General features: G+C 43.5%; 4 protein-coding genes across 6 annotated transcripts; 1 reads left to right on the top strand and 3 right to left on the bottom strand.

Moving 5' to 3' along the window:
• Window positions 1-944: 944 nt before the first annotated feature.
• LOC135651951 (transcription initiation factor IIB-like) lies at window positions 945-4,385 on the top strand. Of its 2 annotated transcripts, none has more exons than XM_065172619.1 (7): window positions 945-1,362; window positions 2,437-2,461; window positions 2,944-3,073; window positions 3,155-3,285; window positions 3,446-3,534; window positions 3,835-3,923; window positions 4,021-4,385. In XM_065172619.1, exons 1-7 carry the CDS (start codon window positions 956-958, stop codon window positions 4,152-4,154), a joined length of 1,005 nt encoding a protein of 334 aa, XP_065028691.1. In that variant the 5' UTR covers window positions 945-955; the 3' UTR covers window positions 4,155-4,385. The 2 variants fall into 2 exon arrangements, with proteins under 2 accessions (XP_065028691.1, XP_065028692.1); XM_065172620.1 differs by having other exon boundaries at window positions 3,847-3,923.
• On the bottom strand, window positions 4,352-6,330 carry LOC135651950 (patatin-like protein 2). 2 transcript variants are annotated; one of them, XM_065172617.1, is made up of 6 exons: window positions 6,171-6,330; window positions 5,904-6,085; window positions 5,643-5,832; window positions 5,402-5,563; window positions 4,866-5,168; window positions 4,352-4,791 (listed from the first exon to the last, which is right to left on the bottom strand). In XM_065172617.1, the coding sequence occupies exons 1-6, from the start codon at window positions 6,306-6,308 to the stop codon at window positions 4,558-4,560; spliced, it is 1,209 nt and encodes a 402-aa protein (XP_065028689.1). In that variant the 5' UTR covers window positions 6,309-6,330; the 3' UTR covers window positions 4,352-4,557. The 2 variants fall into 2 exon arrangements, with proteins under 2 accessions (XP_065028689.1, XP_065028690.1); XM_065172618.1 differs by lacking the exon at window positions 5,402-5,563.
• A 767-nt stretch (window positions 6,331-7,097) lies between these two features.
• Window positions 7,098-10,758, bottom strand: LOC135651311 (uncharacterized). The gene is made up of 5 exons (XM_065171311.1): window positions 10,481-10,758; window positions 8,658-8,741; window positions 8,046-8,087; window positions 7,848-7,958; window positions 7,098-7,768 (listed from the first exon to the last, which is right to left on the bottom strand). Exons 1-5 carry the CDS (start codon window positions 10,736-10,738, stop codon window positions 7,445-7,447), a joined length of 819 nt encoding a protein of 272 aa, XP_065027383.1. The 5' UTR covers window positions 10,739-10,758; the 3' UTR covers window positions 7,098-7,444.
• A 151-nt stretch (window positions 10,759-10,909) lies between these two features.
• On the bottom strand, window positions 10,910-20,027 carry LOC135651310 (4-diphosphocytidyl-2-C-methyl-D-erythritol kinase, chloroplastic-like). Its single transcript, XM_065171310.1, has 11 exons — window positions 19,765-20,027; window positions 19,574-19,669; window positions 19,413-19,481; window positions 18,921-19,025; window positions 18,705-18,761; window positions 18,406-18,606; window positions 17,482-17,574; window positions 17,296-17,395; window positions 17,102-17,201; window positions 11,297-11,382; window positions 10,910-11,189 (listed from the first exon to the last, which is right to left on the bottom strand). Exons 1-11 carry the CDS (start codon window positions 19,966-19,968, stop codon window positions 11,083-11,085), a joined length of 1,218 nt encoding a protein of 405 aa, XP_065027382.1. The 5' UTR covers window positions 19,969-20,027; the 3' UTR covers window positions 10,910-11,082.
• Between the last annotated feature and the right edge of the window lie 259 nt (window positions 20,028-20,286).

Genomic DNA, 20,286 nt, shown 5'->3' on the forward strand with positions numbered 1-20,286 from the left:
GAGGTACTAAGCATAAAAGTCTTGCTTGTTTGTGACAGAAGATTTAACATTGTCATTTGATATGTTTAATTAAGTTAAAGGTTTAAATTCTTATATTCAATATAATTTAATATAAAATATTAGAATGATCATGATAATAATACTAGATTTATTTGTCAAAAGTATTCAAAATTTTATTGAACATATTTTTTAATTAAAATATTAATATAATCAAAATACGAACTATTTTGAACATTATGTGAGATTCCCTAAACAAAAGTATTCAAAACTTTATTAAACATATTTTTTATATCAAAATGTTTTTGATATAATTTTCCCAGAAAGATAGGAATAATTTTGATGGTCGTGAGATTTCAGATGCTAAACAAAAAGTGTTTTTAGCATAATACTATATTAATGCATCACTCTTCCTAGAAAAAGGTAGGAATAAATTTCTAATGCCAACTATTTTGATGATTCTAATCTGAGTATTTATTTCTAAGTTGGTTTAAGATTTTTCTAAACAAAGTGTTCAAAATTTTATCTAACATATTTTGATATCAGAATATTAATATGGATGACAATGTATCATTGCTTCTCGGAATAATTTTCAAATACGAACTATTTGGATGATTGTAATCTGATTGATGAGGTTCCCTATTAACATATTTTTTTTTATATTAAAGATATTAATATATGATAGATAATGTATCAGAAGGGTAGAAATATAACTTCAAATGGTGGTTGTAGTTTGATTGAGGAATCCTTATTATAATCGATTGAAGAAGAGTCCTTTATCTCAATCTACGGCTTCTATGATACCGTATAAAGAATCCTTTTGTCGGACATATTTATCCTGTGCGAATAATACAAACCAAATGTCACGTGCGTCCGCCAACCGTTCCCATGACCAAGCAAACACAACGCTTTCCATCCGTCTCTCTCTCTCTCTATATATATATATATATGTGTGGACATGGCGTGTAGGCCTCACCTGAATACCGTTCTCTGCAAGGAGAGACGACTCTCCATGGGGGACGGCTTCTGCCCCGACTGCAAGCGGTCGACGGAGGAGGTGTTCGACCACTCGTCGGGGGACACGGTGTGCTCCGAGTGCGGGCTGGTGCTGGAGGCGCACTCCATCGACGAGACCTCCGAGTGGCGCACCTTCGCCAACGAGTCCGGAGACAACGACCCCGTCCGCGTCGGCGGCCCCGCCAACCCCTTCCTATCCGACGGCGGCCTCTCCACCGTCATCTCCACACCTAAAGGTGCCCAGGGCGATTTCCTCTCCTCCTCCCTCGGCCGCTGGCAAAACCGCGCCTCTAATTCCGACCGGTCCCTCATCCTCGCCTTCAAGGCCATCGCCACCATGGCCGATAGGTTCTTCCTATGCCTCTTATTTTCTTCCCTTGCTTAGGTTGTAGAAACAACCCTTTCGTACGATTTCGGCTCAGAGACAGACGCGCCTTTGGTATGGGCTTCTGACCCTCGAATCGATTCGCTTTTTGGGGTTTCCTCGGACGGCGATGTTAACGTGTTCTTTGGATGACCAAACATCTTATATTCCTAAAATCATTAGGGTTGGCTGATGTATAACTTTTCGTAGGTCCGGGCACAAATTCTTGGATGATGAAAGATCGAACCATTAGAATTGACAGTTGCCTAAACTAGATGGCGTGGATACAAATTATTAGGTGAAGAAAGATGTTTGGTTTCTAGAATCATTGGATTTTGGGTACCAAAAAAAACACGACTGGGGAGCCCTCAATACCTTTCAATCTCTGTATCCTGTGAATTCAATGCAATAGAGGAAATTTTGGGACGAACTGTTTAGGTCATTTGATTCTTCTCTCTAATCTGATAAATAGGACGAAACATAGTTTTGTGGAATGAATAGTTACATGATCGTGCTTTTCCAGAGAGCAATTTTGGTATTAGTAGGAATTGGTAACTAATTTAGATGATGAATGAGTATTTGCAAAGGCATGGCTTTTATGAGAGGCAAAAAAATGGCATCTGCGTAATGGTGTGATGCTCAAAAGGGGCATTATTACTTCTCCCTAAGGTTATCGATTTGCAATTACTTCTATGAAGGAGAAAGAGAGGCTGAAGAAAAAGCAGGGTTGGTTAACTGTAGCGGCACAAGTCTTCAGGATTGTGAAGTTCATAACCTGGGATGTAGGCGGTTCTTCAACAACCACAGCATTACTATTTTCAGAAGCGATCTATCGATGCACATTTTACGTTTGAATTTATTCATGTAACACTGGAAACATTTACTTTTCCCTCTCTTTCATCTGCTTTCTTCTGTTTCTTGGTTTAGAATATTCAAGGGTAAATGATGATGCTAAAAACTATTACTGGATGGTTTGGCAAGAAATTGAACCAACAATGTTATCGATTTGCTAGTCATATATAATTGCAAGTTCTGATCTGGTGGCTTTTGTTTTTCAGGTTAGGTCTTGTTGCCACTATCAAGGTACGACATTTCTCTTGCATCATTCTGAAGTTTCCTTTTCGTCGTAATCCTTTTCTTAGAAGTAGACAATGAAATATATTGTGTCTCACTGGCTAAGCACATGGCTCATGAGAAAATATCATTCTATTGAAAGTTTTAGGTGCCCCAATCTTCTTCACTGATCATTTCCTTCAGTGCTATTTGCATCACATCTTCTCTGTTTTGAAACATAAGTCACCGTTAGCCTCTTAGACTCGTATGCTAGACGTTGAAAATGAAAGGCACGATGTGTTATGCCGATGATAGTTTTGGCATTCTTCAGTCCAAAAAATTTAATTCCCTAATAATCATTTTATTCGACCTTTCCTAGAAGGTGTTTCTGAATACGGTCTGTCGATAGAGTAATGACATCAACGTTGAATATTTGTCGACGTTAATACCTGAATTAGATGGACATGAACACTCAAGATCTTCATAAACAAAAACTTATTCTCTTTTTTAAGGATCGAGCCAATGAGATATATAAGAAAGTCGAAGATCTGAAGTCTGTTAGAGGACGAAATCAAGAGGCAATTTTAGCTGCTTGTCTATACATTTCTTGTCGACAGGAGGACAAGCCTCGTACCGTAAAAGGTTGATTATGTCGAACTTTCTTCTGCATTCTGACTTTCGTCTTTAATAGATATCGCTAATATATTTTTTTCATTCAAGTAGAGATTTGTTCTGTTGCCAATGGAGCTACAAAGAAGGACATCGGTCGGGCTAAAGAATTTATCGTCAAACAGCTGGAAGTTGAGATGGGAAAATCCATGGAGATGGGCACAATAAACGCAGGAGATTTCTTGGTTAGTTTGAGGACCTAATTCTGCTATTGTTTCTGTTGTGGCCATGTCTAACCGATGTTAATCTCATGCTATTGACGTCGATCTAGATGTGCATTTTTAGTTTCTTACGTCTTCAGTCGTTTAACAATCACTTGTCACGGCTCTCTGCTGTGTTTTGCAGAGACGTTTCTGTTCGCATCTTGGGATGACAAACCAAGAAGTTAAAGCGGCTCAAGAAGCAGTTCAAAAGTCAGACGAACTCGACATACGGTACTACATTTTCGAATGGCTTGATAGAGCTGACAGGCCATTGCAATTTAGCATTTTTGATCTCCTCGTTTGAAATGTAGATACAGCCTCAATACTGTCTTGGCACAAAAAAGAAAACCGCCTTTTGTATTGTGATTTTTTCATTTGAGGTTGTAGTTTTCGGCTTTTTAGCCTTGAGAACTAACGTATAGTAGCAGCATATCGTCTCATTTTTACACCTAAATATCCATCCAATTGGATAGTATGTCTGTTGCTGCCAACCATTACCTCCGGAAACTGTATCTTTTTTGCATTGACCAGTGAAATGTGCAGGAGGAGCCCCATATCAATTGCAGCAGCTGTTATCTACATGATAACTCAGCTATCTGATGACAAGAAACAAATCAAAGGTTTCACAGTTTCATTCTCATTTTTGACGCCAATCCTTTTATTTCTTGTCTTCTTAACACAGATATTTTTTCTTCTTTTATTTTCTATTTTTTGCAGACATATCCCTCGCAACCGGTGTGGCAGAAGGCACCATAAGAAACGCCTACAAAGATCTTCATCCTTATGCTTCGAGGATCATTCCCACCTCCTTCTCCAAGGAGGAAGACCTAAAGAAACTTTGCTGCCCGTGACAGAACCCGCCATCTCTACCTTCTTCCTCCGGATGATCTAAAGAACCTTTTGCAGCCACAAACTGCGAGCCTGAAATTTTTGGACCGCCTGCCGACTAGGATAAATATTTCTTTCCTGATTGCTCTTATATAGCAATTTTTCTCGTGTAAGCTCCAATGAAATGGAGATAATTTAGTTAGTGAACGGATGCTTCATGTATTATAATTTATTTACGCTCCCCATTTCTTCAATGCTTTTTGGGATCATTTCATCGAGCACTATACGTACGCGCAATCAGCGTGCATGCGTGCAACGTTCGTCTGCATGAAAGGTATAATCTATGGCTGCATGCATGCAAGCATGCCAAAGAAATCCACACTTCTTCAACGCACCGATCGCTAACACTGAGCGGACGCAGTAAGATCAGAGCAGTAACTTCGAATTCCTCAGCTTTCGTTCGCTGGAAAGCCGGCGAGCGAATCGAGTCAGGGCTTCTTCGTTTGTCCCCTCTCCGTCGCATGGCTCGAAGGTCCCGTTCTCCAGGTTCACCCTCGACACCGGCTTCTTGAGGAGGTTGCCGCCGACTTCCATCAGCTTCTCCAAGTTCTCCCTCGTCGATACGTCCACCGACGCCGTGTCTCCGACCAGAGCGTCCTCCTGCTCGAACCCAGACGTGCGAGGTTGAACCAATCGATGCATCCATCTCTCAAAAGTGCGAAGACACGTCGTACCTGAATCCGCAAGTAATGCTGCTCGGAATGGAGCGCTTGGAAGAGAACGGAGGCATGGATGTCCACCATGTCTGCGCTCGCCTGAGAGAAGATGTCGATGATGGGAGTCGTGCCCTTGTTGTAGAGCCACCCGAGCAACCCCCACTTCCCACTCTCTTCTGCGCTAAACCTTTCCTCCCGCTTGTTCGACCCGGTGCCGAGGGAGATGACGAGGAACCTGCCGTAGTCCACTGGCTTGATCGGAAAGAAATCAGCATTCTCCATGAAGATCTCCTTCGTCACTTGGTTCATCGCAGTTAGAGTCTGTCATCCATAGTTTCACACGCCTTAGATAGTGCATCTCTTACAGTCAGATCGAGAGAGCCAAAACGATGATCCGAAGAGCATTATTCGTTGAGGGATTGAAATCAGGTTTATTTACTGAAGGGTTTTATGTTCTGAGTTATTATGATTCTTTCATTAGCGTTTGGCTTCATATCTCTTTCTTTTTCGTTCATCATCCTCAACACCATGTCGTCGGAAGTTGTAGCACGTACAGGATTGTTTGCTGCCACACCACCATCGATAAGGTTGAACTCCCGAGTGCTCCCTTCATCGTCTTTGGTCTCGAAGCAATGGCCGGGGAGGTACGTCGGAGCTGCAGATGTGCTAACGCAAACATCCGACAGAAGAGCATCCTTTAATGGCGTGGACTTCGTCTACAGTCAACGAGGCATTCACTATATAGAGATCTACTTGAACGGAGAGGTAAGCGAGGGGACAAATATATACACATACCTCAAAGGTTGAGAAGATGATGGGTTGAAGAAACTTGATGTCGAAGGTAGGGATGACTACGTTGGTTAGGGTTTGACTCAGCTTCGTATCACCCAGCAGTTGCTGTACTTTGGAGTGCAGATACTTGCCATCGTACTTAGGTCCGGTGACTGCTCCAAACAGATTCAGCAGTGGATTGAGAAGACCAGCTCTGCAACAAGCGAATCGTATATAGGCGTCTTCTTGCTATGAAGAATCAACAGAATGAATGATCCCACTGACTTCTTCCGTGGGAAGATCTTTGGGCAATTATCAAGATAGAACTGAATGATTTGCTTTGCAGTAAAAAGTGGTCTTTTATCCTTATCAGGTGCCGTGAGCATGGCGGTGACGAGTCCTCCGGTGCTCGTTCCAGCAATCACGTCGAAGTAGTCTGCTATTCTCGCGTCTGCTCCATCGAGTTCCTGTTGCCAATCACATTACCATGAGTGAGCGAGCCAAGAAATGCAAGTGCTGCAGAAGACAGCACCACCAGATTGATATATATACTTGGAGCTTGGATTCCAGGAAGGCAAGCAGGGTTGCTGGGATCAGCCCACGCACGCCGCCTCCATCTATGCTCAGAACCGTGACCAGCTTTCCCAGAGCAGGTGGAGGGTTTGCACTGAGGTCACCGGTGGTAGCCATCGTAGGCGATGAGAGTCTTGTGGCGAAGAGCTATATGATTGGCATATATAGGCAAGCCAAGTTAGAACATAAACACAAAGATAAGCATCATTAATGATTTAGTCGAAACAAAATTATATAATTAATTATCTTTAGCATTTCGATCTTTATATTTTTTAAATTTAATTTCATTTCTCTTAATATCATCGACTTTACTCACAAAAATACCGTAAGATCTATCATTAAATATGTGCTAACTCTGTCCAACTTCAGTTTATTACTGAGCATATGCAGTATTTTCGTAGACAAACGATATCGAATGTTTCGCTTTAATAAATATAAAAAATTTAATATAATTTTTTTAAAAATATAAATATTTAATTATATGAGATATCATTTTATTAGTTTTGAGTAATGATGAAGGATTTCTTATTATAATCTCTTCGTTCGAGGAAAAGTTTGTAGTTTGACTTGATCTAATGGATTTTTGCTGTGGAATGCATCTTCTAGAAATTGCAGTTGAATGGAAAAAAGAATCATAAAATCTAAGCAAGCTTCCATTGTTGATGGATCAATCAGATGTGAGGTGATTGACACACTAAATGAAGTTAATTTGTTGCAGGAATCCTGCAACCACAAGCAAACAGCCTCTGTACTCATCCCTTGGAAAAGTATGTTCTAACTCACTGCAATATTACAAGCAAATGCGATACGATTAAGATGCTTGTCTACCACAACCAACCAACCAATGGAGAGCCATGAATCTTTTGCTTGCAGGATTGGTGATCTTGGCTTGTTAGTGATGAAGACTTCCAATGCATGAACAATGGACGTTCTACCTAAATGATCTCTTCCTGCTTATAATATAGTGACAAACAGGATTAGTGATAGATTGCAGGGTCTGATGGCCTCCTCTTTCCTAACACCTTCAACCAATGGGCTGGTGATAAGTTACATGGCGGCTGATGTTTGTTTCCTGTAGGGTTGTCCGATGTGCTTCCAATCTCATTCATTCTCATTCATACTCGACACGGCTCTGACTTCTTCAAGTTAAAGAGGTATTATATTCATCAAGTGGATACAAGTTGATATCCGCTTTCTAACACCCGAAGGTATTATATAATATCATCGCCAAGATTACATCAAGTCTTTACCAGCTAATCTAGATGACACCTTCCTCTATGAGTTGACTCAACCTCTTGATCTCTAACTTTAGGATCGCAACCTGAAGAATACATAGCCACCAACTCAGCACATGATGATGCTTGGAAGCTCCCAAAGGTGTTGATACGAGAAAAAGAAAGGGCATCTCTTTCAGCTATTGCTTGCTCTATCTCTGCCCGTTGTAGTGTCAAAAGCTCCTCAGACCGCAGGCCTTCACTCACTCTTAGGTCAGTTCTTGTAGCAGCATCGACTGCCTCCTGAGATGGCTTAGGATGAAAAGCAACTGAAGAACTGTGCATTGAGCTATGCTCCTTCCACTAGGAGGGATTACATAAAAGAGAAAATGGAAGAAATCAAGTTAAGTCCAAAACAGTGAACTATGATTACACTCCAAACCTCAGCTTTGTGAGAGGATAAAGAAGCCTCCATTTCGTTCAAAATCTTGTGTAGCCTCTGTACTTTACTTCTGAATGTGGTAGAGCCATCGGGGAGCTCAGCTTGGTGATCCTGGCAAGTCGAGTTGTCAAGTTCAAGTGCAAAGAAGAAGACGGTAAGTGTAGACAGACACAAGATACTGGACATTCAAGAACTCACCAATCTGAAACCCTTCCTCTCTTCCGGAATGCCCCTCGCCGACTACAAAACAGTGTATGAATGTAAGAGCATAAACATCCTATCACCACAGGATGATCTCTAGAAGGAATTGGTGGATACGGATGAACCAAAAGATTTCAAGTAAACTAAACTGATAAGCACAGACCTTCCAGAAATTACTGCCTACATTGCCGGGCTCCTTTGAAATTGTACCATTTCTCCGTGCTAGTAACCATGAAGATCGCAAGACAATTAATAAACATGAAGGAATGTTTCTGTTCGCAATGCTCTATCTTTTATCCAAACGTAAGACACAACTTCTCTATGCACATCTCAAGTGGTCACCCTGGAGGCATTACAGCAATCACGACACGGGTCTTTCAGAATCCTACAAGGTAGAAGCTTTGGTTTGTTGGAAGAAGGCTCGTAGACCTAGAAATGTTCCTTTTTTTTCTACGGACATATAGGCACTAGTATTATCATCTCAATTCTCAGAATTCTTAGCAGCATTATACTAGAATTCCTCAAGATGTGATGAATTCTGAAGCATAAATTGTTAACAGAACATATTTTTAAGACACAAAAAGATTCCCTCAAGTTGGAGAGACTTACATGAGCAGGATGATCAAATTTCTTAGCACGGCACACCTTCCTGTGACCTGATCTCCAGTGAAGAATCTGACATATTTCTGAGAGCTGCAATTTCCAAGAAACTGTTAATTCTTTGTTTGTTATGTAACTAAAGATAATGGAAACCTGTTAAATCAAGATGATAATGCTTAGAAGTGCATATAACATATAACAAAAGAATACATAACTATAACCAAAACACACTGATTGAGAACTCAGGAATCAGCAACATCTCACCCTCACCGGAGAGGCCACTTCGGAAATTGAAGAAAACAGGGCAGATCTTGTGCCTCCACTGAATGATCAAGCACAAGAGGATGGCCTCACACTGGTTCATAGACATGGCCCATGGATGACAACAACAACTACTAGACCACTAGGCTCGGTTGTGGAATCAAAAGAACTGGACATATTAGACACTACAAAACTTGGCTTAGAATATTTGAAAATGCATAAAATTTGTTGTGGTTCATGATTTAGGATTTTAGGGACCTAAGGAAGGAGACTAGACATTTAAGATAGCACCCAACAGGATTTAGAAAGCATCACACATAGTAGGATTTAGATAGCATCATGTCTGGTCTTTACTCATTATTTTGTATATCCAAATCTTCTCATGTTGAAATTTTCAAAAAAGAGGAATATCTCAATCAGTGTGCAACAAACATGCCCTATAAATTTGTCGGGGTGACGCTGGTTCGTGCAACCCCAAACGGCATGGGAGGGGAGCGATCGTCATCCCAAATTACTGGTGGCACATCCGACGTGGCGTCGCATCTTCCTCCCGAGGTTCCGTGCTTGCGCTGGCATGGTTGGGGGTCGTGTCCACGTGCGAAATCCATAATATGCCCTATCACTCCCCTCCCCCCAACGAGCATGCTCCGGGATCCTCATGAGGGGCTGAGGGCACAGTTGGGTCGTCAATGCGGCATCGTCCCGACCTTTCCGGTGCGGTCCTTATCGGGACGGCGCTAGTTTGTGCGGCCCTAGACGAAGTGGGATGGGAGCAACCATCATCCCGAATTCCTGATGGCACATCCGACATGGTGCAGCGTCTTCCTCCTGAGGTTCCGTGCTTGTGCTGGCGTGGTTGGGGGTCGTGTCCACATGTCAAAATCCATAATATGCCGTATCACTTCTAAAGTAAGTTAAAGGCTTCGAGTAAAACTAAAACCTACATATGTAACTTCTGATGGCTAAGTATTCAGTTTGATCCACTTTTAGGAAATGCAAGTAATTGCTCGACTAAAACAGTGTTTACGTGGGGTTAGGTTGTTAGTAGGTTCACAATTTGACATATTCTAATAGGCATTGGTTCAAAAGGTGTAAGTGGGATATGGCAGGTAGATTCCACCAAATTCTAAAGTGGAAACTTCTCAAGCCTCTAAATTCAAATAAACAGAGTCTGAAGTTGTACATTGATGTGATTTTTGAAGGCACTACAGGCTTCAAGGGCAAAAGATATATGAACATTGACATTGACTCAGATTATCCTTTAGTTTGACCATAGCATGTTGGTTACTTCTGCAAAAGATGTTAATCAAGTAAGCATATGCAGTAACCACTAATGCTCCAATTGTTGGGTACTGTCCTTGCTTCTGGTATTGGTGGTGTCTGTGCTTGTTCTTGACTACTACTGCTTCACAAACCCAATTACCAAAGAGCATTTACGAGAACTCATCTCTGTTAGAAATTATGAAATCATACCTTTGACAAAAAGAAAGAAGACATGATCAAATCATCATAAGGCTTGCCTTGTGAAATCTCTAACCAAATGAACGGCAACAGTCGGGAAGTCGGATTACCAGTAGAGGACGGGCCTTACAGCATTTACACCTCCAGAAGGCGGCAGCCTTGCACACGGAGCAGAGCCTCGCGGATGCATTGGCGCAAGCGGATGCGCATGCCGGAAGGGCGGTCGCGCACTCGGGGTCCGGCTTCGCCCCGTCTATCTCATCGGGGCGTAGGCGCTCGACCCGCGGTCTCCAACCGGATAGCGCCACCAGGGCGAGGAGGAGGGTCGCCACCACGGCGACGACGCCGGGGAAATCGAGGAGGAGCATTTATGCGACGGTCGTATTGGATGTACGGTTTGGGCGCATCGCCATCCTATGACATGAACTTGAGGCGAACAGCAACGGCGATGATGCGACGTGATCAACGAAGGAAGCCTCGAGACAACGCGTCGCCTTTGACCGAGAGCGAAAGGTCGAACCGATGAGTTTGACTCGAACTTGAATAAGTAAGCCCAGCTTTGGGTTTTGATATGCTGGTAATATCATATAATTGTGAAGCATACACAATTCTACAAGCTATTTCATCTGTCATATATTAGCCATTACATAAATCTGTATGCTCATTCGTAAAGGAAATTGCGAATCGAGCAGGAAGAGAATGACAGATCATTTCAACTTGTTGGTGCTGCTCCAGAAGTCAAATCTTCACTGGAATAGGCGATCGGTGAACTCGGTTCCCTGTACCACTGGTTCTCTTGGCGTGTCAAGAAGCACGCCTCTGCATCAAATAATTCAAACAAGCACTAAGATTTTGCAATTGGATAGAGAAATGGCAGGATTAGAAACCCACAGGTACGTATGAATGGAAATGGACAATACATTTACCTGAGACGAACACATCCTTGTATTCATCATCATCATATACGAATGAAGGAGGCTCCGGCGAACCAACACCGACGATGGTGCTTCCGCTGATCGAGATATGTGAAGAACATTGAAGGGTTAGTAAAAGCACCAATGCTCAAATTCAAAAGCCAAATGTCATCACTGATTATTTGTTCATGAGATATGCGATCGAACCAATCGTATTAATAAGCAAAATATAGTCATAAATCAGGCACAAATATCATCTCAGAACAACTGTCTTGTAGTTCTGAGATAACATTATGCAGAAAAGGAACTTTCTTGTAGTTCTGCTATCTGTATTCTATGTCAAAAAAAATGATGGTTTAACAGGGCCAACACGGCCGGCATTGTTTCCATAAAATTTCACGACCTGGACTTCCATCAAGTGTAATTTTCAGCCAGTTGCAAGCACAGTTCTGCTGAATGCTGAACCAAACTCAGTCACCATCCACAATAAGGTTTTATACTTCAATCCAAATGCAATAAAACATGTAAGTTGGAGGATGCTTCCAAGGGCTCAGTCATGAATGTTTACAGGGTCGCACAATTTATGCCGTAGTGTCACGGACAAACTTCTTAACAGGGTGTTTGATGTAATGCTTATGTATGTCCGTGTCTTTTGGCATGTTCATGCCTTGTACAGCAGGTAGAGGGGCGGCCGAAGGCTTAATAGTCCCATTTTAGTTGGGTTGGTGGCCTCTTCAGGCTTGTAAATAAAAGTTGTGTCATGTGGACACGTGAGAGAGATTCTCGGTCTGTAATGGACCATTTTACCCTTTGTGGTGCCACTGTTCAGAGCTTGTAAGGTATGTTTATAATTTGCATTGTCTATAAAGTGTTTTTCGGAGATGTTTGCTTGTGGATCCCGATTGAGGCGTTTTCTTTAGCCCGTTCTCTCTTTTGTTGGTCCTAAGGGACAATGGGAGGCTTCGGGGAGGCTGACCTTTGCGGACGGACACGCAAGGGTGCCGCACGACTTAGGCAAAACCAGCTAAGGTCGTGACATTATGGTATCAGAGCCGAACAAGCACTCATAGAAACACTTAGCATGCAAACGTGGGGGACCTAGCGGGGCTGCGTTGAGGGCAGTCAGCACACGCGCGACCGTTTGGGGGGAAAACGGGCATAGAGATGTAGGGAAAAGGAGTCGCTTAGAGGAGCGGGCATCCGAGATTGGCATTCAGAGGAATGGCCAACCCTTCGCGCAAGAGGCACCACGAGAACAGGCAAGCTTGGAAGAATGCGGAGCGCACAAAGGTTGGGATGGCTGAGTTTGAGCTACGGCTCAACGTTGACAACTATACTTGATGGTGCTCTAGGCAAGCGAGGCGCTTGGCAAGAATGAGACCATGCAAGGTGGAATGAGTTGCTCAACGACCAAAAGAGTTATGCAAAGCTCACAGAGGTGAGGGGAATTGCTAACTCGAAGAATTTGGTACTCATGCATGGGCTTGTATGCGGACGATGGAATGTTCGTGGCCATCCCAAGGCGATCGAGACTCGGCGCCATGGAGCATTGAAACTTTCTCTTCGGCATGTGAAGGATACGTCCGTAGGAGGCTGAAGTGTGCAACAAGTTCAGCATGTTGCTAGGCCTTGAGGGGCGCAGCGGGGGCTGTATTGACGAGGAGGTGCAATCTAGCAAGTGTGTTTGCAGGAGGCAGAACAATGCACAGTTTGTTCAGCAGATCGGAGTAGTCCAAGGGGATGGTGGTCTCCGAAACGAAGAGAGATGTTGCTCCAATGGGACAGTTATCCAGGAGGGATAAGTCCCAGCTCTCCAGAGGGAGAATCATGTGCGACGGACTGCACATGTTGAGGAGGAGTACCTCTACAAACAACAACTCCACGAAGCTCGATGGACTGAGCAGGCGGCGAGGAGTCATCGCATGATCTCGCTTGAGAGAATGCATTGGTGGATGCATTGCGAGATCAAGTGGGGGAGCGACCCAAAGCAACTCAAATGGAGGCACACTTGGAGTCGATATGGAAATCGAATTCAAGGGAGGGCTGACCCGTGGAATGGTGGGCGCGAGGGCCACCATCGACTCAATGCAAAAACGAGGAGCGGAGCAACTTGGGTGTAACTTGGCGAAGTACCCAAGCCGCATGAAAGGAGCCAGCATAGAAGTTGGAACATGGAGCAGAGGCACAGTGCTTTCCCTAGACAGAGGTCAAGGACATGAACTCTTGTAGAGGCAGGAGTAGAATCATGTTGTTCCTTGGGTCCTTCATTCTGACAGAGCGGACTCATCTTGCATGGTGCCAAAGACGAAGGGAGCTTCGGGGCACATACACCTTATCTCGGAGGAGCATTTGATGGAGGAACTAAGGCGACTCAATTTGCGGAGGCGAAGTTGAGTTCAGAAGGCCTTAGCACGGGGCAAGAGGACGCAGAGGCGGGTACTCTTGAAGAATATGCCACAGTGTTGCCATTCAAGTTGCCATGAAGGAAGCGGTGCGCAGCGGAGATTGTGCTGGTAGGGGCAGAGGCCCAGGATCCAGACAATGGTGCACTAATTGTAGCGAAGTCGGGGGACTTCGGGAGCTACTAGGCGACAGACTGTCCTAGAGCGGTGCTTCATCTAGGTGTGACCCAGGAGTGGGTGAATGAAGGTCGATTGCCAAAGGAGCGAACAAAACCGAAGGTGGAAGAGATCCTGCGATGTATTGGCAGAGGCCACACATGGAGGGTTCACAATTCGAGTTTATTCCACAAGGATCAGAATGCAATGGAGATGTCACCAGGAGGCGACATGGTGCAGCGGATCGTGGTGAAACAGTTCGTGGCAATGCGACACACACGACATAGTCCCGGGAGGGACTAGATCATATGGAGGTATGATCGAGAGCTACTGGAAGCTCCACTTCGGTGAACAACACGACGGCAAGAAGGGCTTTGGATTCAAGGGGTGAAGGCCATGGTACCGCAGAGGCGGGTCTTCCGGGCGTGCATCGAATCTTGCATCGGATGAAAACCTTGGTCATCAGCATATGGGGGCTGTGTTCCACCAAGGGAAGAGTTCGAATGCAAGTACCAGTGAGTCCCATGGGAGGGACTTGATCATGCAGAGGTATGATCGAAGCAGCTGGAGAGTTGGACTGCTCCAGAGCTCATATTCGCTTAAGGGAGCCCGACAAGTCAAAGGACAAGGTCGAGTAAGCGGACGTTGCTACCAAGGAAGCTAAGGAGAACAGAATCGGTGCAAACTCTACAACGTGATGGTAGAGGCCATGCATAGGAGTTGCAGTCTGTCTTTCCATCGACCAAACGGACTGCTTGGAGAACACAGAGGTGTTGAAGCAGGGGGTCGAAAGGGGCGAGGAAGCGACGACAAGTCCAGAGGGACTTAGCTACCCAAAATCAAGCATCGGTTAGAATGGAGGTGGACTCAGAGGAGTGCCACAGAGACATATCTACTGATCGTGAAGAAAAGGGATGCAGATGCGAGGCAACGGATAGTAGGGCCATGGGCATGGCAGCGCCATGGTACCGCAGAGGCGGGACTTCCGTGAAAGTCATTGATCCCTTGCTCTCATGGAGGGAGAGCGCTTGGTCGTGAAAGGGGCCGAGGAGGTGGAGCATGCAGAGGCAATCTCCAAGTACCGAGACAAGGCTGAAGGGCAGAGGCCGAGGAACTTCGTAAGACCGGTGTCAACAAGTTTCTCATCAAGATAGCCGTAAGTGAAGAACTTCGGGTCATGCAAGAGTGCACGACCAAGGAACGAAGCAAGCAGTACGCGGTGCTGTACCTTTACTACTCAGTGGAGTAGGCGGCAGGGTTGATGGAGAAGACGGTACAATCCCAGAGGCGACCTCATCTATCAGAGAATTACTCCAAGCTGGGGTGAAAACTTCCTACATTCCAGAAGTTCAATGGCATTGAGAAGGTGAATCACAGTAACTAAACTCAACGCAAGGAGTGCAAACACTTCAAGTGCTTCAGAAGTGTGAGCAAAGAGCAGGCGAAGGCCAGTAACCAGCTCGACGCATGAAGTACAACCTCGAGGAGGCGGGCGAAGTCAAGTAACCTTTGCCTTCTCAACTCTTAAGAGGATGGGCGAAACCGAGTACCCCAATTCTCTTATCTATCCAGCAGAGGAGCTCTGCACAAGTTCAAAGACCCTTCGAAGATAATGGAAGACAATAGTTGTCAAATCCTCACCAACGGTGATCAGTGCTACTGAGAGTAGATTGTCCGCTTCATTTCCCAACGAAATGCCAATCGAAAGCGGAAGTGATGCGAACCTACTTGGATGTGACAACTAACTGAAAGAAGAGTCAATGAGCAGATTTTGTGGAGGAAGGACCCAAAACTTCAGAAGTTTGCGAGACGATGCTCGTTAAAGCTCCAACAAGTATCCACCCAGTTCGAGCAGCATGTGGAATTTATGAGAGACTGACGCAGTAAGGATGGTCTTTTCCTTCATCTAGGAGATCCGCAGGAATCAATGAGGATCAACACAACTCAGCCAACCCCACACCAGAGTCAGAGTCATTGGCGAGTTGAAGCAGCATGGCGGATCAAAGGTTCGACTACTCAAAAACAACAGCGGAGAGCAGCTGGGAGTCAAGAGGCGCATTGTAGCTGGAGCAGAAGATTGAAGATTCAGCAAAGGCGAGAAGTTGCAGTGTCGACAAAGGCTTCAACGAGGACGTCGAAGGAATAAGTGGGGGAGAATGTCACGGACAAACTTCTTAACAGGGTGTTTGATGTAATGCTTATGTATGTCCGTGTCTTTTGGCATGTTCATGCCTTGTACAGCAGGTAGAGGGGCGGCCGAAGGCTTGATAGTCCCATTTTAGTTGGGTTGGTGGCCTCTTCAGGCTTGTAAATAAAAGTTGTGTCATGTGGACACGTGAGAGAGATTCTCGGTCTGTAATGGACCATTTTACCCTTTGTGGTGCCACTGTTCAGAGCTTGTAAGGTATGTTTGTAATTTGCATTGTCTATAAAGTGTTTTTCGGAGATGTTTGCTTGTGGATCCCGATTGAGGCGTTTTCTCTAGCCCGTTCTCTCTTTTGTTGGTCCTAAGGGACAATGGGAGGCTTCGGGGAGGCTGACCTTTGCGGACGGACACGCAAGGGTGCCGCACGACTTAGGCAAAACCAGCTAAGGTCGTGACAGTAGGGATGATTTCACTCATGCCCTTGCGAAAATTGGAAAATTCTGATTTATCCATTGAAAACTTGAGACGAACAATGCTACATGGAGCTCTATGAACAAGATCATTTCAAGGTATAGAGCTTCAAACAACTGCATGATTGAAAAAATGGATGCAAGAATTATGTATGTTATTTTGTGAAAGATCCTGACTCATAACAAGTACTTGCCTCCTATTTTACTCTCATACATGTATTCAACTTTTTTTGTCTCCATTCGTCCATTCAGGGGTGTCAGCCATAGGCATGCCACAAACATGGAGAGAAGAAATTTCTAGTGCATCTTCAACAGAATGTTTGGATAACTTGCTTTCTTAATTTGCTTGCTCGCTTATTTTTATTTGATATTGCAAAATTAGCAGACAAACTCAAAGTTTGCACAGGAGTTTAGAAACTGAACATCAGCAAGTTAAAGCTACACAATTTCCAAGACATGTAAGTCAGAGAAACAAAGTCATTTAATTCAGTTAAGCAAAAGGAAAACAAGCTTCAAAATGGGTGTGGAAGCAGCATAACATGTACAGAATCTAAACAGAATCCAGTAAAATATCAGCTTATGAGTTCATGCCAAACCCAAAGCCGTTCATATCTAACCTAAGCAAAGCTGGTGATCATCTTACCTTCCTGACATGAAAACAGCATCGTACTGTCCGCGACTGGCAGCAAGCACACGTTTTTTCAACCTTTTAAGAGATGGAAGGACTTCAAAAGCAGGAGGCTCTGCAAAGCAGAAGCAACATTTCTTAATATGCAAGTGACCAGTTATTAGAAAGAGACACTATAAGCATAAAAAAGGTGCAATAGAAATATATACCAAGATCATTTATACAAACATCTTGAGATACTCCATTTTGAGTGATCTCACCAAGCAACACCAGTGGGTCATATGAACTAATTTGGTCTAGCCGAAGTCGCTGCACAAGAAATAATCTAAGTAGGTAGAAACTAAAGGCACAATTGGTGATGCATGTCAAGTTTAATCAAAGTTATATGTTGTTGCCTTGTAAACTTCGGCAGTTGAGCATGCTTCTTGAGGCTTTATGAGAACCATAGGCAAGTCCAGTGGCAGTGGACGTGGAATATCCTCAACAACCTGCAAAAATATCCTTCGAGAAAACCATCAAACTCAATACTAGTTAACCAAATCAGAACAAAAATTATGCATTGTGCCTTTCCCATCCCGACACAGAAAGAACATGAAGATAACCAAGAAAATGCTTATAAGAAAGGTAGAAACACCTCACGTCCAAGGATGCCATGTTAAAATATATTAATTTCAGGATTGTCATTATGCAGTTAATCATAAGCAAAATAAACTAGACACGAAGTTCAATATAGTGTGAGTTTTTAATCATGACACATTCAAATATTTCTGAAACTCTCGATCAGTTAAATCCTTCTTGAAGGATAATTGTGAGCTACTACAAATGCCTACTAAAATGAATCTCCAGTTTTGACAACGTCCATAAGATAATGAACTGTGTTCTAGTATAAGCTATGATACCAGATGCAGATACCATGTCCAAATGATACATGCATCTATCTGTGACTCTGGACTAACAGGGATACTCTTGAGTTAAAACTGCTTAACATATAGCAGGAAATTAATCAATTGGAGGTTGCTAAACTCGAACTCAGCATTCCATATTTGACATTTTTTTCAATCCTGTAGAGAAAATGCTCTGTTCTTCTGATAATAGCTTCTTTAACATGAGAACCGTAGAGGAATTTTCAACAGAAATTTCATACACGTGCTAAAAGGAAACTACAAAGAGACAAACGATCGCAAATAATTTCTACCATGTTAGCATGAGCTAGATTGGATTTTCAAAAGATACACACATGACCAGATGATATTTAGCTATATAGTCTCTATCGAGGGAAAAAGGAAACAATAGTTTTGCAACATCTATGTGATGCATACCTCTCCCCTACCAGTACAATATGCTGCTCCATGCGAGAAAAAGAAGGGGACATCAGAACCAATTTCACCTGACCATTCCTGAAGTTCCTTTTCGGTAGCAGGACAGCCACTAAATTGATTAGCAGCCCATAATGCAGTTGCAGCATTACTACTTCCACCTCCAAGACCAGCACCAGTAGGCACCTTCTTATCAAGATGAATCTGTATGTAATGTGGACATGGACATTAATTTAAAATCTCTAAGAAAGAATATATACTTCAAACAATTTCAGACTTTGCCTCAAAACATATGGATTTACCCAGAAGAAGTTATCGGTACCAGTTTTCTTTCTATAAAGGTTGAGTGCCTTGATGATCTGACATTTAACAACACAGAACTCCAGAGTAAGAGAAGATTCCATGAAAGCTTATGACATGAACAAACGTTTTTTTCTGTATAGTACAAAACTCAAGTCTAGTTATCTCAAACATCCGACAATATCCACCTGAAGACAACATATGATACTTAAACATACCAAGTTTCTTTCATCCAGTGGAACACCTGACACATTAGCTGACAAGCGATCTCTGGTCTTAGTTGGCGACAAGGAGAATTTGATAGTATCTCCTAAACTTATAACCTGAAAGTTTGAGAGATATATAAGTAAAACAATCATAAATCATAAATTAAGAAGATAAACACTGAAACTGTAACCCCAAAAAGTTTTCCATATCTATACAACAGCAACTTGCCTCATCACTGACATAAAAATCACCAAACAAGAATAAGCATCCAGCACTTCACAACAAAAGTGTAATTGGTTCTAGTAGCCAAATAACTCTTCAATTGCAAACACTACCACACTGGAAATTTCAACTATTATTGCTACGGTGCTGGGGCCGACAAATGAGGCCTATAAACTAAGATTAACAACAATCGTACAGAGGTACGAAATAAATTAATAACAGAAAATGCAATCCCTTTTCCTAGCTATTTAACTTGCAGCGAGTAAAAGCTTTAAACTTACATGAAACAGCGATGCCAAATCATGAAAACCATCTTCCCGCTTACCAGTAATCCTCAAAAACACGTTTATCTGCAGGTCACACGACCACAGAGACACAGATCAATTCAACTGCCATGGCAACGGTATCAACGAGAGAAGTCCGAGTGTTCAGGGCCAACTACCTTGCACGGCGAAAAGAGGGACAGCCTAGAAAGTCCAGTGTTCTTATCCACTTCATCCGCCAACTTGTTCAACCTTTCATCCGGATCATACACTACCTAGAAACCAAATTGCCTTGAGAGAATGCCCTAGAATACACCGATTGAAATAGCAGAACCACAATTACGGCATTTAATTTTGTAATTCCGCGCACCTCCACTTGCCTCCTCCCAGATGTTGAGTCAGCCATGATTCTATGCGACGGACGACTCCTCGTCGTCCTCCTCCAACATGAAGTCCCGAGGCCAAAGCAAGGAGTGGGAGAAGCCGCCCCTTTCTTGAAGAGTCCGCTGGATCTCTTCCCATCGAAACTGAAAGGGTGGGGGTGGTGGGAGAGGAGATGGGATGAGGCCATCATCGTATCGGAACGGGAGGGGAGGGGATCGCCGCGGGGGGGATGGGTTTGTGTGTGGGGAGCGAGCTCGGAAGAACAGAAGTATGTCTCAACAATATTATATTATTGGGTGATTTATCAGACCAGTCATAAACTTTAGAACCCGATCGATTGCAGTCGATTCCGACTCAATTTACGCTATAGAACAGAGAAATCAATCACACTCGAGCTTAATCGGACCGAAATTAGATCGCACATCGAACCCGCATGAAATGTTTTGAATATCGAGTCATTATCCTCACCGCAGTGCGCAGAAGTGACTACTCGCGGGGTAATCATACC

This window comes from Musa acuminata, chromosome BXJ3-10 (genome assembly GCF_036884655.1).
Source record: "Musa acuminata AAA Group cultivar baxijiao chromosome BXJ3-10, Cavendish_Baxijiao_AAA, whole genome shotgun sequence".
NCBI lineage: Eukaryota > Viridiplantae > Streptophyta > Magnoliopsida > Zingiberales > Musaceae > Musa > Musa acuminata.